General features: G+C 53.5%; 1 protein-coding gene across 1 annotated transcript; it reads right to left on the bottom strand.

Annotated features, from left to right (window-relative positions):
* Positions 1 to 2,947: 2,947 nt before the first annotated feature.
* Positions 2,948 to 15,940, bottom strand: EEF1A2 (eukaryotic translation elongation factor 1 alpha 2). Its single transcript, XM_032198270.1, has 7 exons — positions 15,760 to 15,940; positions 11,751 to 11,930; positions 10,594 to 10,890; positions 6,736 to 6,886; positions 5,169 to 5,425; positions 3,986 to 4,220; positions 2,948 to 3,311 (listed from the first exon to the last, which is right to left on the bottom strand). Exons 1-7 carry the CDS (start codon positions 15,901 to 15,903, stop codon positions 3,184 to 3,186), a joined length of 1,392 nt encoding a protein of 463 aa, XP_032054161.1. The 5' UTR covers positions 15,904 to 15,940; the 3' UTR covers positions 2,948 to 3,183.
* Positions 15,941 to 17,446: the final 1,506 nt, after the last annotated feature.

Raw genomic sequence — 17,446 nt, forward strand, 5'->3', positions numbered from 1 at the left:
ATTCCCCTTCTCCAGTGGGTGCCAAAAGGATGGGGCCAAGCAGCCACGGTTCTTGGGGTCACCCCTTCCCCATCTGCAAACCCACCGGGGCATCAAAGCTCTGCTGTGCACGGGTGCACACATAGGGTGGCACAGGGGTGGCATTTTCCCCCTTTTTTACCCATTTCAGGTAACATAATCACATTTATAAATTCCAGTCCCCCCCCAAAAAAAAATTATCAAGCATTTTGCAGCTCCTCAGGCCGTGTCCTGCTCCGGGTTTTGCAGAGGTGGCACCCTTGGGTGCGCCCCCAGCCCCTGCAGCGGCTGCGGGAGGACTGCGGGGCTGCTTCCACCAGAGGGCAGCGCGGAGGCTGCTGCCGGGGGAAAAGGGAGGACGCCTGGAAATAAATAATAAAATAAAAGGAAAAAAAAATAAAAGGAAATAAATAAAATAAAAGGGAATAAATAAAATATAATAAAAAATAAGACATAAAATATAAAATAAGATAACATCATAAAATAAAATATAAAATAAAATAAAAATAAAAATAAAAATAAAATAAAATAACAAAATAAACTATAAAATAATAAATAAAATATAAAATAAGATAACATTGAAATAAGATAACATAAATAAATTAAATTAAATTAAATTAAATTAATAAAATATAAAATAAATACAATACAATACAATACAATACAATACAATAAAGTAAAATAAAATAATAAAATTGCTAGAAAAAAAAGTATCCCTGAGTTTTTGGTGAGGTCCCAGCCTCCCTGAGCATGGCAGGAACAGGAGGAGAAGTGTTTTAAGATGCCTCTCGGCAGCACAGCCCTACATGTCACCTGCCGCAGGCAATGCAACACCCGCCTGCTTTTGTTGATGGCTCTCGAATCGGCTTCACTTTGCTGCAAGGTTTTGCCGAAAGCCATCTGTGGCCCAGTTCAGAGCGATGTTGGGTCGCTCTCAGTGTGGGTAGAAGCCCCAAACGGGTCAGCCCCCAGCCCCAAACGGGGCATCATCTCCCTCGTCTGTGGGATCGGGCAGAGGTCTGCACGTTGGTGACTGACTGGGTCACCACAAACAGGTGATGAGTCTTCAAACCCCAGGCCTGGGTGGAGGCAGGTCGTGGCTTCATTTTATTTTGAGATTCCCAGAAATGGAGGATACCTGATATATTTGAACCTCGTGCTTTGAAATGGGCCTAAATCGGAGCATTTCTGTTTATCCTGGCTTTCTACAGAGCCCAACCCAAACGTCCCAGAGCAGGGGATGCTGCCACTGCAGGCATCTCACTTCAGGCCACCTCTCTTCTTCCAAACCCTGCAGATTGCTTGGGGTACCAACCACACAGAAATTGGTCTGAAAACCTGAACCTGCTGTGAGCCACAAGTGATTCTGAGTTAAATCCTCAGGGTTTTCGGTTTTTCCTTTTCTGCAGCTACCCCATTAATTACCACACCGCTTGCGCATCACTCCCAAAGCATCCTTCACGGTTCCCCTGGCGTATCTCTATGGAAACGTAGCTGGGGTTTTGTGGAGCTTGTTTTTGCTTTTAAAATAGCGATAGAGGGCCAGGTGCAGCCTTGTGCCTGCTCTTCTATTCCATCTGATCCCAAAGTTGTCCCCATTCCTGTGGCACCAGGGACTGGCTCCTGCTGGGGGCTGGCGAGCTGCAGGTACCCGCACAGGGACATCCCCAGAGGAGCTCCTGTCCCTGTTACTTGAGGGATGGAGAAGAAAACATGCACATGGAGATGTTCTCCTGCCCGGCTTGGAAATCCCTGTGGATGAAGCTGGTGGGTGCTGGGGGTGTGAGGGGGAACCCCGGTGGTCTGTGAGTGCAGTTTTGGGGGAGGCAGCTCGGTGAGCTGTGGCATGGGGCTCTGCCTGGGGCACTCAGTGCTGCAGAGCATCAGTTGTTAATTAGGACCATTAAGAGCTCCTGTAACACAAGCAGTAATGATACTTATGCCTCTGGAGCTCTCCTGGGAGGGACCTGGCACGGTGCTGCCCTTCACAGAGCCCGCACGTGGCATCCTCTGCCCTGCAGCTCCCAGTGCTGTTGCTTCTGAAAAGTGCTCCATGAGCCCAGGGTGCCTTGGTAGCTGCTAACCCCAACTTTGAGGAGGAATTATCCCTTGGGAATGTCCCCAGAGCATGGTGGCATGCTCAGCATCCCACCCTTTCCCCTCCGAGCCACTTCGGTCACCCCTCAGCATCTGCACCCGCAGCCTTTGCGTTCGAGCAGCCTGTGCTGGGTGGGGATGGATCAGGGCATCCTCACCCACATTCGGGTTTGCATGGGGTCAAGATGTGGTCCTGGGTGGGCCCCCTCAGGTCTGGGGCTCTTGGCAGCCCTCGGGCATCTTTGGGCTCTGGATCACAGCATCCTTTGGGCAGGAAGGTTTTTGTTACAGTGGGGGATCCGCTATGGGTGAGGGAAGGAAATGTGTAGAGGGGAGGCAGCTTTGGCCACTTTTCCCAAAATTGGGGGTTATTTTATTGTTTAACGTAGAATTGACAGCCCTTCGAGGACATAGGGGTATGCTATTTTCTCTCTTTAAATGACATAACTTTAGGGGGTTTACTCAAGCTTAATCTGCATGGAAAAAATGATAATAAAGACCCTGATCATTGATATTAGAGGATTGAGTGGGTTAAGGAGAATGTAAAACCCCTGCTACAAAACCAGCCCCTGCTTTATGCAGGGGAGATCAGCCCGTACACCTGCACTGGTCAAAGGGTGAGAGCTGGGGAATGTCTGGGCACCGGGTGCCACCCTGACCGGGGTACCCATGGGTCCTCCATCCTCCAGCCACCCATCCCAGCCCTGCCTGTGCCCATCACCTGCCCTAATCAGGACCCCACGAGCCCCTCTCAATGACACACACACACACACAGAGCTCCACACCTTTGGGGTCGGTTGGTTTGTTTTTTGTTTGTTTGTTTGTTTGCTTGTTTGTTTTCCACTGTGGATGTTGTACCAGTTTTATTGGTAAAATTAACATGAAGCCTCACAAACGCTGGAACATGCTTTTCCTTTTAAAGAATTTCCACTGGACCTTAATGGTGAGCATCCAGTCGTTGACATATAAACTCTTACAAGCTGATGTGCACACATGCGCCCGGGGGAGACGGTGGCAGCGTCCTGGTGTCAGGGATGGTTTCTGCGCTATGCACTGGGAGCCCACGATTCATTTGCCAGCCTTCTGGGCCTTCTGGGCCGACTTGGTGACTTTGCCGGCCCCACCGCTCTTCTTCTCCACGTTCTTGATGACGCCCACGGCCACGGTCTGCCGCATGTCACGGACAGCGAAGCGGCCTGGGGGCAAAGGGGGGGACATGAGCGACACGCGGCCGCGCCACCCCCCTCCCCCAGGTGGGATGTGCACCCCTCGGAGCTGAGCCCACCCCATGTAGCCCTCGTTACCGATGTCCTGGGAGAAGGAACCAGCCCTGAGCCTCCAGCGCCTGTGCTGACCACCAAGGAGCACCGTCCTGGTGCCCCTCTCTGTTTAAATGGCTATTTATTGAATAAATAACTAAATGGCTATTTATTAGATTTAAATCCCAGCTGCCCTCTGCGTTGCTAAGCCAGATGTGCACCGTCACCCAAGCAAGCACTAAAAGGTGTCCTCTCCCTGTTTCTTCTCCCGACCAGTTTTCTTAGGGCAGAGACAAGGAAGCTGAGAAATGTTCCTGCACTTTTGGGGTTCAGTAATTTGGGAGGAAAAGCTCCAATATTCCCAGAGGGAAAACCCAGCCTTGCCTTTGAAAACATCTCAGCAGAGAGCCTGTCCCAGCCCAGCTGTCCTAACCCCATTCATGCATCAGATTTTGCATGTGGAGGAGCAATGAAATGCACTCAGCTCCCCCTTCCTCCCCAGTCTGACCAGTGGGGATACTGGGAGAGGCTCAGCATGGCTAGAGCGAGGTCAGCACCCACGCAGCCTCCACGCTCCTCCGCGGGAGACCACGAAGGAGCCGTTCCCTTACCGAGGGGTGGGTACTGGGAGAAGCTCTCCACACACATCGGCTTGCCAGGAATCATCTCCACGATGGCCGCATCGCCCGATTTCAGGGACTTGGGGTTGTCCTCCAGCTTTTTGCCGGAGCGCCGGTCGATCTTCTCCTTCAGCTCGGCGAACTTGCAGGCGATGTGTGCGGTGTGGCAGTCGATGACGGGCGAGTAGCCGGCGCTGATCTGCCCGGGGTGGTTCAGGATGATCACCTGGGGGACACAGCAGCGTCAGGGTCACCGCCCAAGGGGACTTTTTTACAGGGTCTTGCACTGCCAGGGACCAACAGGGTGGGGAAATCGATGCCCTCTCATGCCACACACAGAGGAAAGCGAACTGGTTTAATGGCAGAACCCTCTCTTTGTTTAAAATGCCATTTAAGCTCTCATTTATTTATTCAGTGGGCAGAAGGATGTGGGGGCAGGTACCCGGATGCTGGAGGTTACCAAGTCCTGCTCTACCACAGAGCCAGGTGAATTTTGGAAAGAGAGCAGCCCTTTTCACATGCAGTGGCATGCAGACTGCAAACCCAAGTCTTAAACCCTGGGCAAGCTGCCACGCACATCTAAAATGTTCAACTTTCCCTGGAAGTTACACTGCTCTCCAGCATATTATCTCCTCCAGCTCAGCTATGAGAGGTGGTCAGGATCCTCCCATGGGAATGGAATAGGGAAGGGAAGGGAAGGGAAGGGAAGGGAAGGGAAGGGAAGGGAAGGGAAGGGAAGGGAAGGGAAGGGAAGGGAAGGGAAGGGAAGGGAAGGGAAGGGAAGGGAAGGGAAGGGAAGGGAAGGGAAGGGAAGGGAAGAGGAGAGGAGAGGAGAGGAGAGGAGAGGAGAGGAGAGGAGAGGAGAGGAGAGGAGAGGAGAGGAGAGGAGAGGAGAGGAGAGGAGAGGAGAGGAGAGGAGAGGAGAGGAGAGGAGAGGAGAGGAGAGGAGAGGAGAGGAGAGGAGAGGAGAGGAGAGGAGAGGAGAGGAGAGGAGAGGAGAGGAGAGGAGAGGAGAGGAGAGGAGAGGAGAGGAGAGGGATGGGATAGAGTAGAGTAGAGTAGAGTAGAGTAGAGTAGAGTAGAGTAGAGTAGAGTAGAGTACAGTAGAATAGAATAGAATAGAGTAGAATAGAATAGAATAGAATAGAATAGAATTCCACCCTATGCGGCAGACCTGAGACGTGAACTGTGCCGCCTCCTGCGGCGGGTCCGACTTGCTGTCCCCGCAGACGTTCCCGCGGCGGATGTCCTTGACGGAGACATTCTTCACGTTGAAGCCAACGTTGTCCCCGGGCAGGGCCTCGCTCAGCGCCTCGTGGTGCATCTCCACCGACTTCACCTCGGTGGTGATGTTCACGGGAGCGAAGGTGACCACCATGCCGGGCCGCAGGATGCCGGTCTCCACTCGGCCCACGGGGACAGTGCCGATCCCTGTGGAGCAAGGACAGAGTAGAACAAAATGTAACCTGCTTGGTGCATCCCCAAGCAGCATGGCCAGAGCCTGGCTGCCATAAAAGCAAGGTATCTCCAGTGATTTTCACCAAAGACTATGTTTGTCTCTTGCCAAACCGAAAATCAGTTATTAGTTGCAAGATCAGCATCAGGGTCTTCAGAACTACCAAGAACCAGCCCTTTCTACCCAATGTTTTGTAAAAAAGGGGTAGCACATTGCTAGAAGGCTCTGAGCAACCCATGCACACTGAAAACTTTTCATTTGCAGCAGCCACAGCCCTCCTGTGCAGAGGACCAGGCACATCCTAGCATGTGTGCCACAGCACAGCCCTGCTGGCCACACGGTCCCAGCTGTGAGGAACGAGGGTGGCTAATTAAATAAATGGGACCTTTGGCACCTTGCATCATCAGAATTTGGGAAAACTCACCTTTGGAGTCAAGTGAAGAAGGGGAGGCTTTTGGGACCCATCCAGTCTCCCACACCAGCCCTATTGCCTCCACCTCCCCCAGTCCCACAGTGTCTCTGCTCCCTAAGGACCTCTCTAACCGCATGGCAAAACCCTACCTGCCTTTCTCCAGCTGAGCTAGGGGAGGACACAGAGCTGGCCACCACCCCTCACCTTTGAAATACCCACTTTAAAATTTAAGACCACGGGGACAACTCTCAACCCGCCTGGTTCCTGCAGCACACCCGCCCTTGGAAAATTGTGGAAAAGAGCTGGAAATGGCCATGTTCGCCTAGCCCAGCAGCCATCACGGGGACTGCCCAGTGGTGCCAGCAGGTCAGTGAGCCCGGGGGACATTTATAGCTCGGAGAAGTGTCTCCCTACATGGCTGGTGTCGCGATGCAGCTGGGCAGGCGGAGGTGCCGGTGACGGACACCGGCATTTGGGAGGCACGCGCAGCGGCCTCACCGGTGGCCCTCCCCGCTGGCCTCGTCCCTCAGCCGGGCCCCAGGGCTTTTTTGCTGCTGGGCCTCATTCCTGGCAGGTCTCCACCTCGCCTCACCAGCCGTGACCTCTGGGACACCCAAATTTGCAGCCGTTTTGGCACCGGGTGTTCTCCAGGGTGAGCTCACAAAGCTGCTGCCCCTCTCCGCTGCCCGGGTACCTTTGGGCACCTCCAACCCAAATGGGGTTTTTGCCCCACAGCCACCACCCTTCTCCCCCGTATCTGAAGTTCAAGGAGCCCAGTCCCTCCAGTTTCCCAATACCTGGAAACGTCATTCCCAAATTCCTGTGGAAGAAAGGCTAGGGTTAAAGAGGGATGCTGGTGGGGCTGCTGCTCACCTCCGATCTTGTAGACGTCCTGCAGGGGCAGGCGCAGGGGCTTGTCTGTGGGGCGGGTCGGGGGCAGGATGGTGTCCAAGGCCTCCAAGAGGGACACCCCGCTCGCGTTGCCTTCCTTGCGCTCCACCTTCCAGCCTTTGAACCAAGGCATCTGGAAACAGAGAAGAAAAATCATTCACTGAGTGTGCCATCCTCAGCTTCCCAGGATGATCCCACTGAGGTGTCCCACCAGGACATGGCCCAGATGTGTCCTGGCTTTATTCGGGGCTGGGGTGCTCTTTCCAATCTTCCCATCCCTCTAGGTTCATCTGCACACCTTGCTCCACCTCCACCCACCTTCTCCCCTCTCTCCGAGAAACAAGCAAGACGTCCTTGAGCACAAGAAAAAGGGTGGAAAGGGTTAAATCCAGCAAACCTGCAGCCCCCACTCCCAACCCATGGGTGCTGCCTCCCCACACCATCCTGCCCCCAGCACAAAGCGCCTGGCCTTCAGGCTGGGAACTGAATTTCAAGGCTGCTGAGGGGCAGGATTGTTTTTTATAAATAGTTCTGCCCTACATTGGATCCTTGAAGCTGAAACTGGCTGGAAAAAAAATAAAAGAGGGGAAAAAAAAAAAAAAAAAGAACAGAGATGTAATGAAATGTGCTCAGCAGAGGGCATGGTTTGATGCAGGGAACCGTGGTACTTTCCTGGAGTGATGCTGCACACCTGAAAGGTGCAGCCGTGCCTGGGCTTGCAGCAAGGAAGAATTCGGTGCTGGGTCTGAAACCACCCTGAGACATCAGGGACCAGAGTCCTGCAAGGCCATTTCCCCTTCCTGCACCGAGAGGGGCTTACACAATATTTCTCCACGTGGATTTAAAATGCTGCCTGCGTTATGGATGGGGCTTTTCCCTTAGGCACCATCACAAGTGGCATGGGACTGGGGGGTGCAATGGGTTCCCCGAAGCACCCCCTGTTTTACACCCACCCCCGGAGGCCCCAGCCACCCAAATTTGCTCTCCCACCCTGCAGCCTGCACCAGTGCATAGATGGAGTGACGGGAAATGATGGATCCATCCTGCGCTGACTCAGAGCTTCCCTGCCTCGTGGCCCAAAATGCCAGCAGATGCCCATGAGAGCAGCTGTCCCTGCGGCCACCTGCCCACAGCCCTACCCAGGGTGGGGGCACAGCCACCCCTGTGCACCCTGCGCCCCATCCCCTGCCTGCCCTGGGGACAGGGAGGACCAGCAGACTCTGCCCCGTGGCACATGGCTGTGGGAGCTGTCCCCCTTCTCCTTTCCATGCATTATTCTGAGAATATCTGACTTCCCGAGAACATCTGACATCCCGAGAGCATCTGACATCCCTGGAATATCTGATGTCCTGAGCCGGCTAAAGCAGCACTTGGACATGCCCCAGGGGAAAACCCATCCTCAAAACCTCCGTGCAGCCTGAGGATGAGGAGCATCTACCAAAATAGGATCGTGCTGCCTCCTAGGGCTGCCCAATTAAAACCTCGCTCATGTATCCCCCATACTTCCTAAGAGCCCTTCCTACTCCACCACTCCCTGGCTGGGGAGTCCACCCTAACCCAGCCAGAAAGGGTAAATGTTAACCCTGTGCCGCCAGCCCTGGGTGCTGCAAGCTCAAGCAGCCTTAATTCAGAGCTGAGCTCTTATTCCTACTGTGCCCCAAATTCGTTTCACAAAGCAGTCACGTTTCTCTGATTTTACCCCCCCTGGCACCTCCTGAGCACCCCTGTGCACCCCACGTCCCAACCTCACCACTGCAGCCACGGGGCCACCACGCTCCTGGCACCGCAGGCGGGGTGCCCTCAGCTGCAGCATCCCCCAGAGAGCCTCCCAAACCCACCCCGAGTGGCCCAGATCTGTCAGCTGCAGCAGCAGAAAGCTGGCTGGATGCAAAAAAACCCGCTTGCCAAAAAAGCTTGTAAATGTCAAACTTGGATGCGAGCGCAGCCCAGCTGTCGTTTGGCCTTGGAGCGCTGCGCTTCGGGGCCACGGGATGCAGCCCCCCATGCGGGGCTGGCTCCGGCCCCAAATCCCTGCACCCTGGTGGGCTGGGGCTGCTGCAGCCATGCAGCTCTCATCCTGGCTCCCCGCTGAGTCCCCTGGTGGGCAGACACATCACTCGACTGCCTTGTGCTTCAGTGAAACCCAGCCAGAAGTACGTGAGTGAGAAAAATCAGAGATTTTTCGAGCGAGAAATGGGAAGGGAGAGATCCACGCCGGATTCCCACCCACACTCCCCTAGAAGCGGTGGGGAGGGGGCTCTGTCCCCAGCTCTGTCCCCACAGAAGGGGGAAGGGGACCCCTGGGGACCACGGTGTGGGATGTCCCCGCATCCTTCCAGCAAAGCTCTGCCGAGCACGCAGCCCCTGCGCCCTCTCCAGCCTTCCTTCCCTCCCGATGCCCCCAGCCTCCTCCTCTGCTGCTTATCCCAGCCCCTGCCCTCCTGGGCAGCACGTCACATTGAGATCACGCCCTGAGACCCGTCTGGAGGAGCAGGGCCAGCAGGACCCATCCTGCTCCATGCCCGCCCTCTGCAGCCTATTAATAGGAGAATTGCTCAGGATCATCTTCCCGGCCCAGCAGCTGCTGACATTTGGAGCCCGATTTGGAGGCACCCAGCAACTATGCGGCCACGTTTGGCACGGCCGTGGCTGACCTTATCCAAACCCTGTTCCTCAGGGGACAGGAATCTCCCCAACACCCCCAAAAATGCTCGTTCCTAGCCAGCCCCAAGTTCCCGTGAGCTGCCTTTCCTGCGCAAGCCCATGAGCAACATTTCGGGTCGTGAGCTTGCGTTGCAGCTCTCCTCTAGCTCAGGACCACAATGCCCGACCTCCCTCGCACCCAGACATGCTGCTTCCCTCTCCATGGAGCTCTGACCCCTAGTCCACAAGTCCTAATGCCCCCTTAAGCATCAAATTTCCCTTTGGTTCCCCAGGGGATTGCTGGGGGTTTCTGCTCTGAGTGACTTGCTCAAGGTCACCAGAAACCAGTGGGAGAGCAGGGACTATCCTCGGGCCAGAACTGCCCAGCCCCTAATTTCTTTAGAAAAATACAGCTGGGGTATTTTTTTCTCCAAAAAAAATGCCCGAGTAACAACTTCTATTGGCAGCTTGCCTGCCAAGGAACCCCCATCCCAAAGCACCTTGCTGTCGTGTCCCCACCATCCCCATCACTGATGCATGCAGGAGGAGGCCATTTAAGATTCCACCAGCCAAGGAGCAACCCCAAATGGATGCTCAAGGAAACCATGGTCTTCACATGGTAAATTTGATACTTCCCCAAGCAAAATTTATCTTAGGGAGTGGGGTCCCAGCTCTGGAACATGGGGCACAGCTGCCACAGTGCCATATAACACTGGTGGGAAAAGGCACCCAATATTCGGCGTGTAGGAGCCCAGCTGTGCAGCAGGAGCTGTTCCAAGCTGGCGACCAGATCGTGCTGTTTGCCTGGGAAAACAATGCCCTAAAAACACACCTGGTGTTCCTGCTGAGCCTGACAAGCGCTGCGGACGGCTCTAACGTCACCAGGGGGCTGACGATGCGCACCCCTCAGCTGACATCCCAGGAGCACGGCCGTGCAGATCACCTCCTGGAGATGCTCGTGGGCAGCCACTAGGACATCTGGGCACGGCACAGCAACAAGCGTGGCCACGCACAGCGCGCCCATTCATCCCAGCTCAGCACCACCACAGCTACGTGACAAACACGTCCACGTTGGCACCACGGGCCATTACGCACAACGGGGACACAAAACGTGCCTGTGGCTTCCACAGCACCAAAGTCATCTTCAGCCTGGCCGAGGGTGGGGGGAAAAAAATCCGACACACCACGCACACTTACATTAGGGGAGGGCTCCAGCATGTTGTCCCCGTGCCAGCCCGAGATGGGCACGAAGGGAACCGTGGCCGGGTTGTAGCCGATCTTCTTGATGTAGGCGCTGACCTCCTTGACGATCTCGTCGTAGCGCTTCTCGCTGTAGGGGGGCTCCGTGGAATCCATCTTGTTGATGCCGACGATGAGCTGCTTCACCCCCAGGGTGTAAGCCAGCAGGGCGTGCTCGCGGGTCTGCCCGTTCTTGGAGATGCCGGCTTCAAACTCGCCGACGCCAGCAGCAACGATCAGCACGGCGCAGTCGGCCTGGGAGGAGAGAGCTCGTGATCTGCTCCTGTCCCCAGAGAGCTGCTCTGGGGAGCTTTGAGTATGCCCCAGATGGATGTGGGATGAAAGCACGGCTAGGGCGGGCTCCCTGCCAGCTGCTACCCAAAACCCCACTGATCTACCTCAAACCTGACCTGCGTTATTTTATGCTTGCCAACCACACGTGGTTTCGCAAGCTGTGTTGGAAATCAGGGTGGGTCCTTTAGGCTGTGTGAGTCCAACCAGGACCTCATCTTGTCCACCCTGGAGTGTAGAGCCTAAAAACTCACCAAAGATTTTCCAGTAGTGTCCCTGGGGGAGGGCCACAAGCGGCACTGGGAGGCAGGAATGCCCTGCAGTGCAGTGAGGGGACTCTGCCCTGCCCTGGGAGGGTCAACTATGGAGTATGGCAGCATGATTTATGGAACAGAGATGTTTTGAGGGAAAGAAAAAAGACCCACAGAGTCTCGTTGGGCCAATAGAAGCTAAGGGACTGCATGAAGTGTCTTGTACATCTGAGTTGTGTGAGGCTAAAATAACATGGGAGACACCCTCTCATAACAGCCTGTAGCTCAGGGAGGCCGTATTCATCCAATTTATCCAAGTAGGGTAAATGGTGTGGATTAACCACCCCTCTGTGCTGAGGAGGCCCTTTCCCCCAGACATCCAGGAGGTGCAGGATCACAGCAAGGTCCCCAAGTGCCACCTGGCCTCTTGCATAGACCCTGCTCAACACCACTGGCTGACTGCTCACCCAAATACCTCCTCCAAAAGGGCTCCAGCAGCACCTACGTGACCCCAGGCTCATTGGAGAGCCTCAGCCTCCCCCTCTCCAGTAGTTTGTGGCCACCGTTCCTCACCTGGGAGGTCCCGGTGATCATGTTCTTGATGAAGTCCCTGTGGCCGGGCGCGTCGATGATGGTGATGTAGTACTTGGTGGTCTCGAACTTCCACAGCGAGATGTCGATGGTGATGCCACGCTCGCGCTCGGCCTTCAGCTTGTCCAGCACCCAGGCGTATTTGAAGGACCCTTTCCCCATCTGGCCAACACAAAGGCAAGAGCAGTGAGACACAAAACATGAGCCCAAGGTGTGGCAAGCACCAGGACCCATCCCAGCTCCCAGAGCCATGGAGGCAGAGGGTCACGTTGCAAACATTGAGGGTAAAACCCTCTAAATTCAGCGTTTGCTGTGATCTGTTTACTAATAAATACAGGTGAAAGCAGATATTGTTCTCAACATGATCCTTAAGGGGATGGAGAAGAAGTTGGAGGAGCTGTGATGTGGTTTTGTGGTGGGACCAGATGAGGAGGAGCTGGAGCCTCCTCAAGGTCTCCTCTATGAAATATCAGGGCCCTGCACGGCTGCTGTGAAATCATCCTGGTGTGGAATTACCCAGCGGTGCTGGAAGGCTCCTTATTGTTGTATTTTAACCTATTATCCCAACCTGTGAGACATCTGCTCAGAAGGAAAGGAGTGAGGGAGCCCCTAAGTGACAGGGGTGCAGCAGGGGAACGGGTTAAAAGAAAATGAAATGCAAAGACTGTTGCTAGGAGCTGAAGGGAAATGTGATTGATTTTTGCCACAGAGTGTGTGAATTCGCACGGAAAGCTACTGCGAGCTGCCGTCAGACCAACTGTCATTGCCAAATGGCCAAAATCACAGCCAACACTGTAGCGCAGCAAATCATGCTGGGCGAGATTAGCCATAAAAAATAAATAAATAAATAAATAAATAAAATAAATCTCTGTCCTGTGATAAAGCACACGCCTTGCTAAAACCAAGATGTCACTTCTGAACTGGCTTCTCCTATCGTTCAGTGTCCTTTGACATCGTGCCATGGGGGAGAGCTGGACATCCCCAGCTCTGAGCCAAGATCCTGCGGGCATGGGGGGAGGATGAGCTCCCCCCTGGCCACGCCGTGCTCAGGGGCAGCCCAGAGGGACCGAAGGGTTAACGGGCATCGATCTTCAGGTCTGGGGCTGAGAGGGGAGTTTGCTAAGATGGCAAACAGAATTCAGCTAGAGAAATAGGTCATCTGCTGCTGATGTAATGTGCTGTAACCGCTGCACAAGGACAGAGATGTTACAGCGCGCTCCCCCTTCACCCAGAGCCGCGCTCTCTGTAGCAGGGATTTCTTCTGGAGCATCAATGCATAAAATTCCTAATGGGCCATTATAAATCACCTCTCCGGAGGGAAAAGCTTCCTGCTGGCAGGCAGCTAACGCTCCAGTGCTGTTCCTCGCCAGGAAGGCTAACGCAGCATCCCACCTGGATGCATCCCACCCACAGCGGGGTGCTGGGCAGCGCTCTGCCCTGATCCCTGCTTGTGTCCCCCCCCCTTTTTGCTCTCCGTGGCTGGGCAGCACGGGGAATTAATGGTGCCGGTCCCTTTACGTAACAGCCGAGTGGTGCGATGACTTTGCAGCTCGCTGGGGAGGATTACAGGCAAAATCCTAAAGCCAGGGAGAGCCTCCCCTTCCTCGGGGGGGAACGGCGGGTGAGAGGGCGATGCCACAAACCCAACCAGGAGCTCTCACGCCTGCAGGAGGGGGGGTCGGGGAGGGGTGGAACAATCCAGAATCACATCTCTGCTCCTGAGCATCGAGTATAGCAAGAGGGGGGGGGGGGCAGAACAGGAGCTGGGAGGTTAACCCTTTGCAGCATGCACATCCACTCCCTCCCTTGCTGGGGGAGATGAAGGGCGTCATTCGAGCGTGATCGCTTCTTGCCCAAGCTGGGGGGGCGCTAAGGAAAATTAATTAATTTTGTGCAATACATTAATAATGGGGAGTGCTCAGGCAGGAGCTCAATGAGCACAGATCCTACAGCCTTACAGCAATCAGCAGCTTTTTCCTTCACTTACGGATGGGGAAACTGAGGCACGGAGCATGCCCCAGGGTGGAGCTGGTTATGAGGGCACCCAGCTGCCCTGCACCCCGGCTCCTATAAAATAGGATTCCCATGCAGGAATCAGAGGCATCTACACCCACAAAAAGCTGTCTATATTCTGCAAACGCACCAAGAGACGTAATGTGAAGACAAATGAGATCCTTTATTTAGCAAACAGCTTCCCTCCTTTCATGGGGTATATTCAGTTACCCAGGGCTGTTGTTGAAAAAACACAGTATTATCTAGCTTTGCACAATACCTTCACTGTTCAGGGCCAGAAACTGCCTGATTTTCCTTGATCAAACCCCAGCAGAGGGACAGCTTTCTATTTGGAGACCACAAATAATGATTTTTCTTTTCTTTTTTTTTTTTTTTTTTAAAAAAAAGAACAACTCCGCTTTTGGAGATACTATTACCCTGCCCTTGAAATCAAAAGGAAAATAAAAGCTTTTATTTTAGGGGGAAGAAAAAATATCAGACCCTGTTTTGTTTTTTTTTTTGATAGCTTTTTGGGTGCACGCAGGCCTCCATTTCCTGCGAATGCCACCTAATGGAAGAAAACCCTTCCCCAGCCCTGCATCAGAAAATGGAGTCTGTAAGCTCAGTCAATAGGCTATTAATAGCAGCTTCCAGTCCCCGCATATTCTGGCAAGTCAGGGGAAGTGTCTGTTCAATTAAAATAGCCGCAATCGTGTCTACAACAACCTCATCACGTCACACCTGAGCTGGAGGTGAAGGGGTGGAAATATACTGAGGCACACCAGCAATCCTTTGGAAATGGGGGAGAGAAATCATTTTATGCTAAGGAAGAAGCTCTTCTATGGGAGGCTGGAAAAAAAAAAAAAAAAAAAAAAGGCTGACAATGAGGCAGGAAAATGGGTGGTTTAGCTCGGCTGCTACTGGCAAATTCAAAGGGTTAAGAGACAGAAAAACATTTGATCAGGAATGGCATGGCTGAAGAGATTTTTTTTTTCCTTTTTCTTTTTTTTTTTTCCCCTTTTCTTTCCTTTTTTTTTTTTTTTTTTTTTTTTAAATATAGGATCTTGGCCATACAAAATAAAAATAAATGAAGGGAATGAAGGGATGTCTGCATTAAAAGGCTCCTGGAACGATGACGACAAGACATCTTGTGAGAGACCAGACCTGCCCTATCACTAGCACAGCCCGGCTTCCCCTGCCTCACCCACCTCTCTAGAATTTACCATCATTAATTTCCCGGAGTTTCCGATCCACAACGTTTTCCTCTGTCCCCAGGATTATTTTTTCCTCTTTAATCTCTGCATCTGCCACGCTATAGGTGTTGGGTGGTGCTTTACAGTGTAGCAGCCTGATAAATGCTGGAATTATTACATTGCTATAAATGCCTCCTTTAGAGAGGTTAAACAAAAGAATTCAACTAAAAGGCTTCTAATTCACGTAAGCTTTTCTGTATTAAAGGCTACCAATCAAGGCACACACCAGACACCATCCTAGAGAAGAATGGGAATGTTTTTTTAAACAAACTGGATCAAATGAGGGGTCCAGCTGGTGCTGCATGCTCCAGCAGGCACTGGAAGGAGATTTTCCTTTGGTTTTCCTCCTCGTGCACAGAATTTAGAGGGAATTGCGTGCCCAGAAGCACAAGGGTTTGTGGCTATCCCAGACACCTCGCAATTGCTGCTGGAATTAGGAATTGCAATCCCTAATCCACCTGCCAAATCTCGCCAAGCCCCTTCAGGAGCAGCTTGCAGCAGGGAGCCCCCCCAGGTGGTGGGCTCAGCTCGGAGAGGAGGGGGGCGAGCACCCAAATGGCCCAATTTTACCGAGGCCGGAGGAGCCAGGGGAGTTGGGGATGCAGAAAAATATGATGGGAACAAAGGGAGAAAGAGAAGGTACGAGAAGGGCAGCCCCAGGAGAAGGGGAGCATCACCCCTGGGATATTTTCAGGGCATTGGTGCAGAGCTGGGGAGGGGGCGCAGGGGGGGGGCAGGCTCCTCACCTCAGCAGCCTCCTTCTCGAATTTCTCAATGGTCCTTTTGTCAATGCCCCCGCATTTGTAGATGAGGTGCCCGGTGGTGGTGGATTTCCCAGAGTCCACATGCCCAATGACGACGATGTTGATGTGCGTCTTCTCCTTCCCCATGCTGGCGGGCTACGCGTGGCGGGCGGGCGGCGGGGGGGGCTGTGGGGGCGCAGCTGCGTTTTTGGGGAGGCTGCAGGGGGAAAAAGGCAAGAGTCAGCAGAGCCCCCCTGCCCTCCGCAGCATCCCCAGCCTGCCGGGGGCAGGCTCTCCTCCTCTCACCCCTCTGGACCACGCGCTCCAACCCGGCCGGGGGGTGCTTGGGCTTCGTCTGGCGGCTCTGCCCATGCTGGGACAGATCCAAGCCAGCCCCGGAGGAGGCTGGCCGGGCTATTTCTGGCCACCACATCCAGCCTCCGACCCTCAGCAAGACACCACGGTTTCGGGTCTGCCCTCCACCACCCTCTCAGAGACCCCCAGTTCCCAGGGCTGCGTCACCGGTGCCTCGAAGGTGCCCTTCCCACGGGGAAAATCCTTCCCGCACGGCTCTCTCCCGCTTCCACCGCTGCCTTCTAGGTCTTTCCAAGCCCCAGGGCATCTCCTCCGTTTCGTGGGCGTCCTGGGAGGAGCCGTGGGCGCCCGTCCCTGCCGGGTGCCTTCACCTCCCCCCCTCCCCAAAAAAAAAAAAAGCCATGCGTGGTTCGGGTGACAGCATGGTGCCCGCAAAGCAGGGTGGACAAAAATAGCCCCCGTCCGCAGGGCATAGCGGGGCAAGGGACAGCACAGGCTGGACCCCAGTGGGGGATTTGGTTAAATTCTGCTGCCCTGAATTTGGATAAAACGGAGGGAGGAGGCTCGAAAGGAAAAATCGATAGAGCCGGGGAGCTGTTCTGGCATCTCCCGGGGTTACCATGGCGCCGCAGCGCTGCACAAGCCCCGCACAATTAGGAGCTTTCCTTTGACGTCTCATAAAATCCAATTTTAGGAATCCGCCCGTGGAAGCGAAGCAGGTCAGGAAATTCAGCCGTGAGGGCGGCCACGGCCCCCCAGCCCCCCCCCAAGCCCTCCGTCCCCTGCCCTTGAGCAGCCCCAGTGCTGGATGCGGCCATTGCGCAGCTCCCCAGCGCCCGCTGAGTGCCCTGCGGCACCCAGGGCTTGGGTCCCCTCATTTTTATTTTCTTATAGTATATTTTTATATTTTTTTAAATATTTTATATATTCTTTATTCCTTATAGAATTATTATTCTTTATAGATTTCATATTCCTTATGGAACTTTTATTCTTTATAGATTTTTTTATACGTTTCTTATTCCTTACAGAATTATTTTTATAGATTTTTTTTATTCTTTATAGAATATATTCTTTATATTTTTTTTATTCCTGATAGTTTTTTTTATTCCTTATATAATTTTAATTTTTATAAATTTTTTTTCATTCTTTACTGATTAATTTTTTTTTAGATTTTTTTCTAGATTTTTTTTTCTAATTTTTTTTTTTTTCTAGATTCTTTTCTTTCCTCCCCTAGGAGCAGGAGGGGAGGGAGGTGCGGGTCACCTCCCACCTGCGGGATCAGGCACCTGCGGGGCTCAGCAGCAGCCCGGCCCCATCCCCTCCTTCCCTCGGGGGGTCTCCCCCGGGGGGTCCCCCGCAGCACCCCGCACCCCGA

This window comes from Aythya fuligula, chromosome 16 (assembly GCF_009819795.1).
Source record: "Aythya fuligula isolate bAytFul2 chromosome 16, bAytFul2.pri, whole genome shotgun sequence".
Lineage (NCBI taxonomy): Eukaryota > Metazoa > Chordata > Aves > Anseriformes > Anatidae > Aythya > Aythya fuligula.

What these genes read in the sequence shown, in the direction of transcription:
- EEF1A2 (XM_032198270.1), bottom strand. Translation starts at nt 15,903, where the DNA reads ATGGGGAAGGAGAAGACGCACATCAACATCGTCGTCATTGGGCATGTG. An exon ending in TCGAGAAGGAGGCTGCTGAG is followed by an intron (nt 11,931 to 15,759) that starts GTGAGGAGCCTG and finishes TGTGTTGGCCAG; the next exon opens with ATGGGGAAAGGGTCCTTCAA. An exon ending in TGATCACCGGGACCTCCCAG is followed by an intron (nt 10,891 to 11,750) that starts GTGAGGAACGGT and finishes CTCTCCTCCCAG; the next exon opens with GCCGACTGCGCCGTGCTGAT.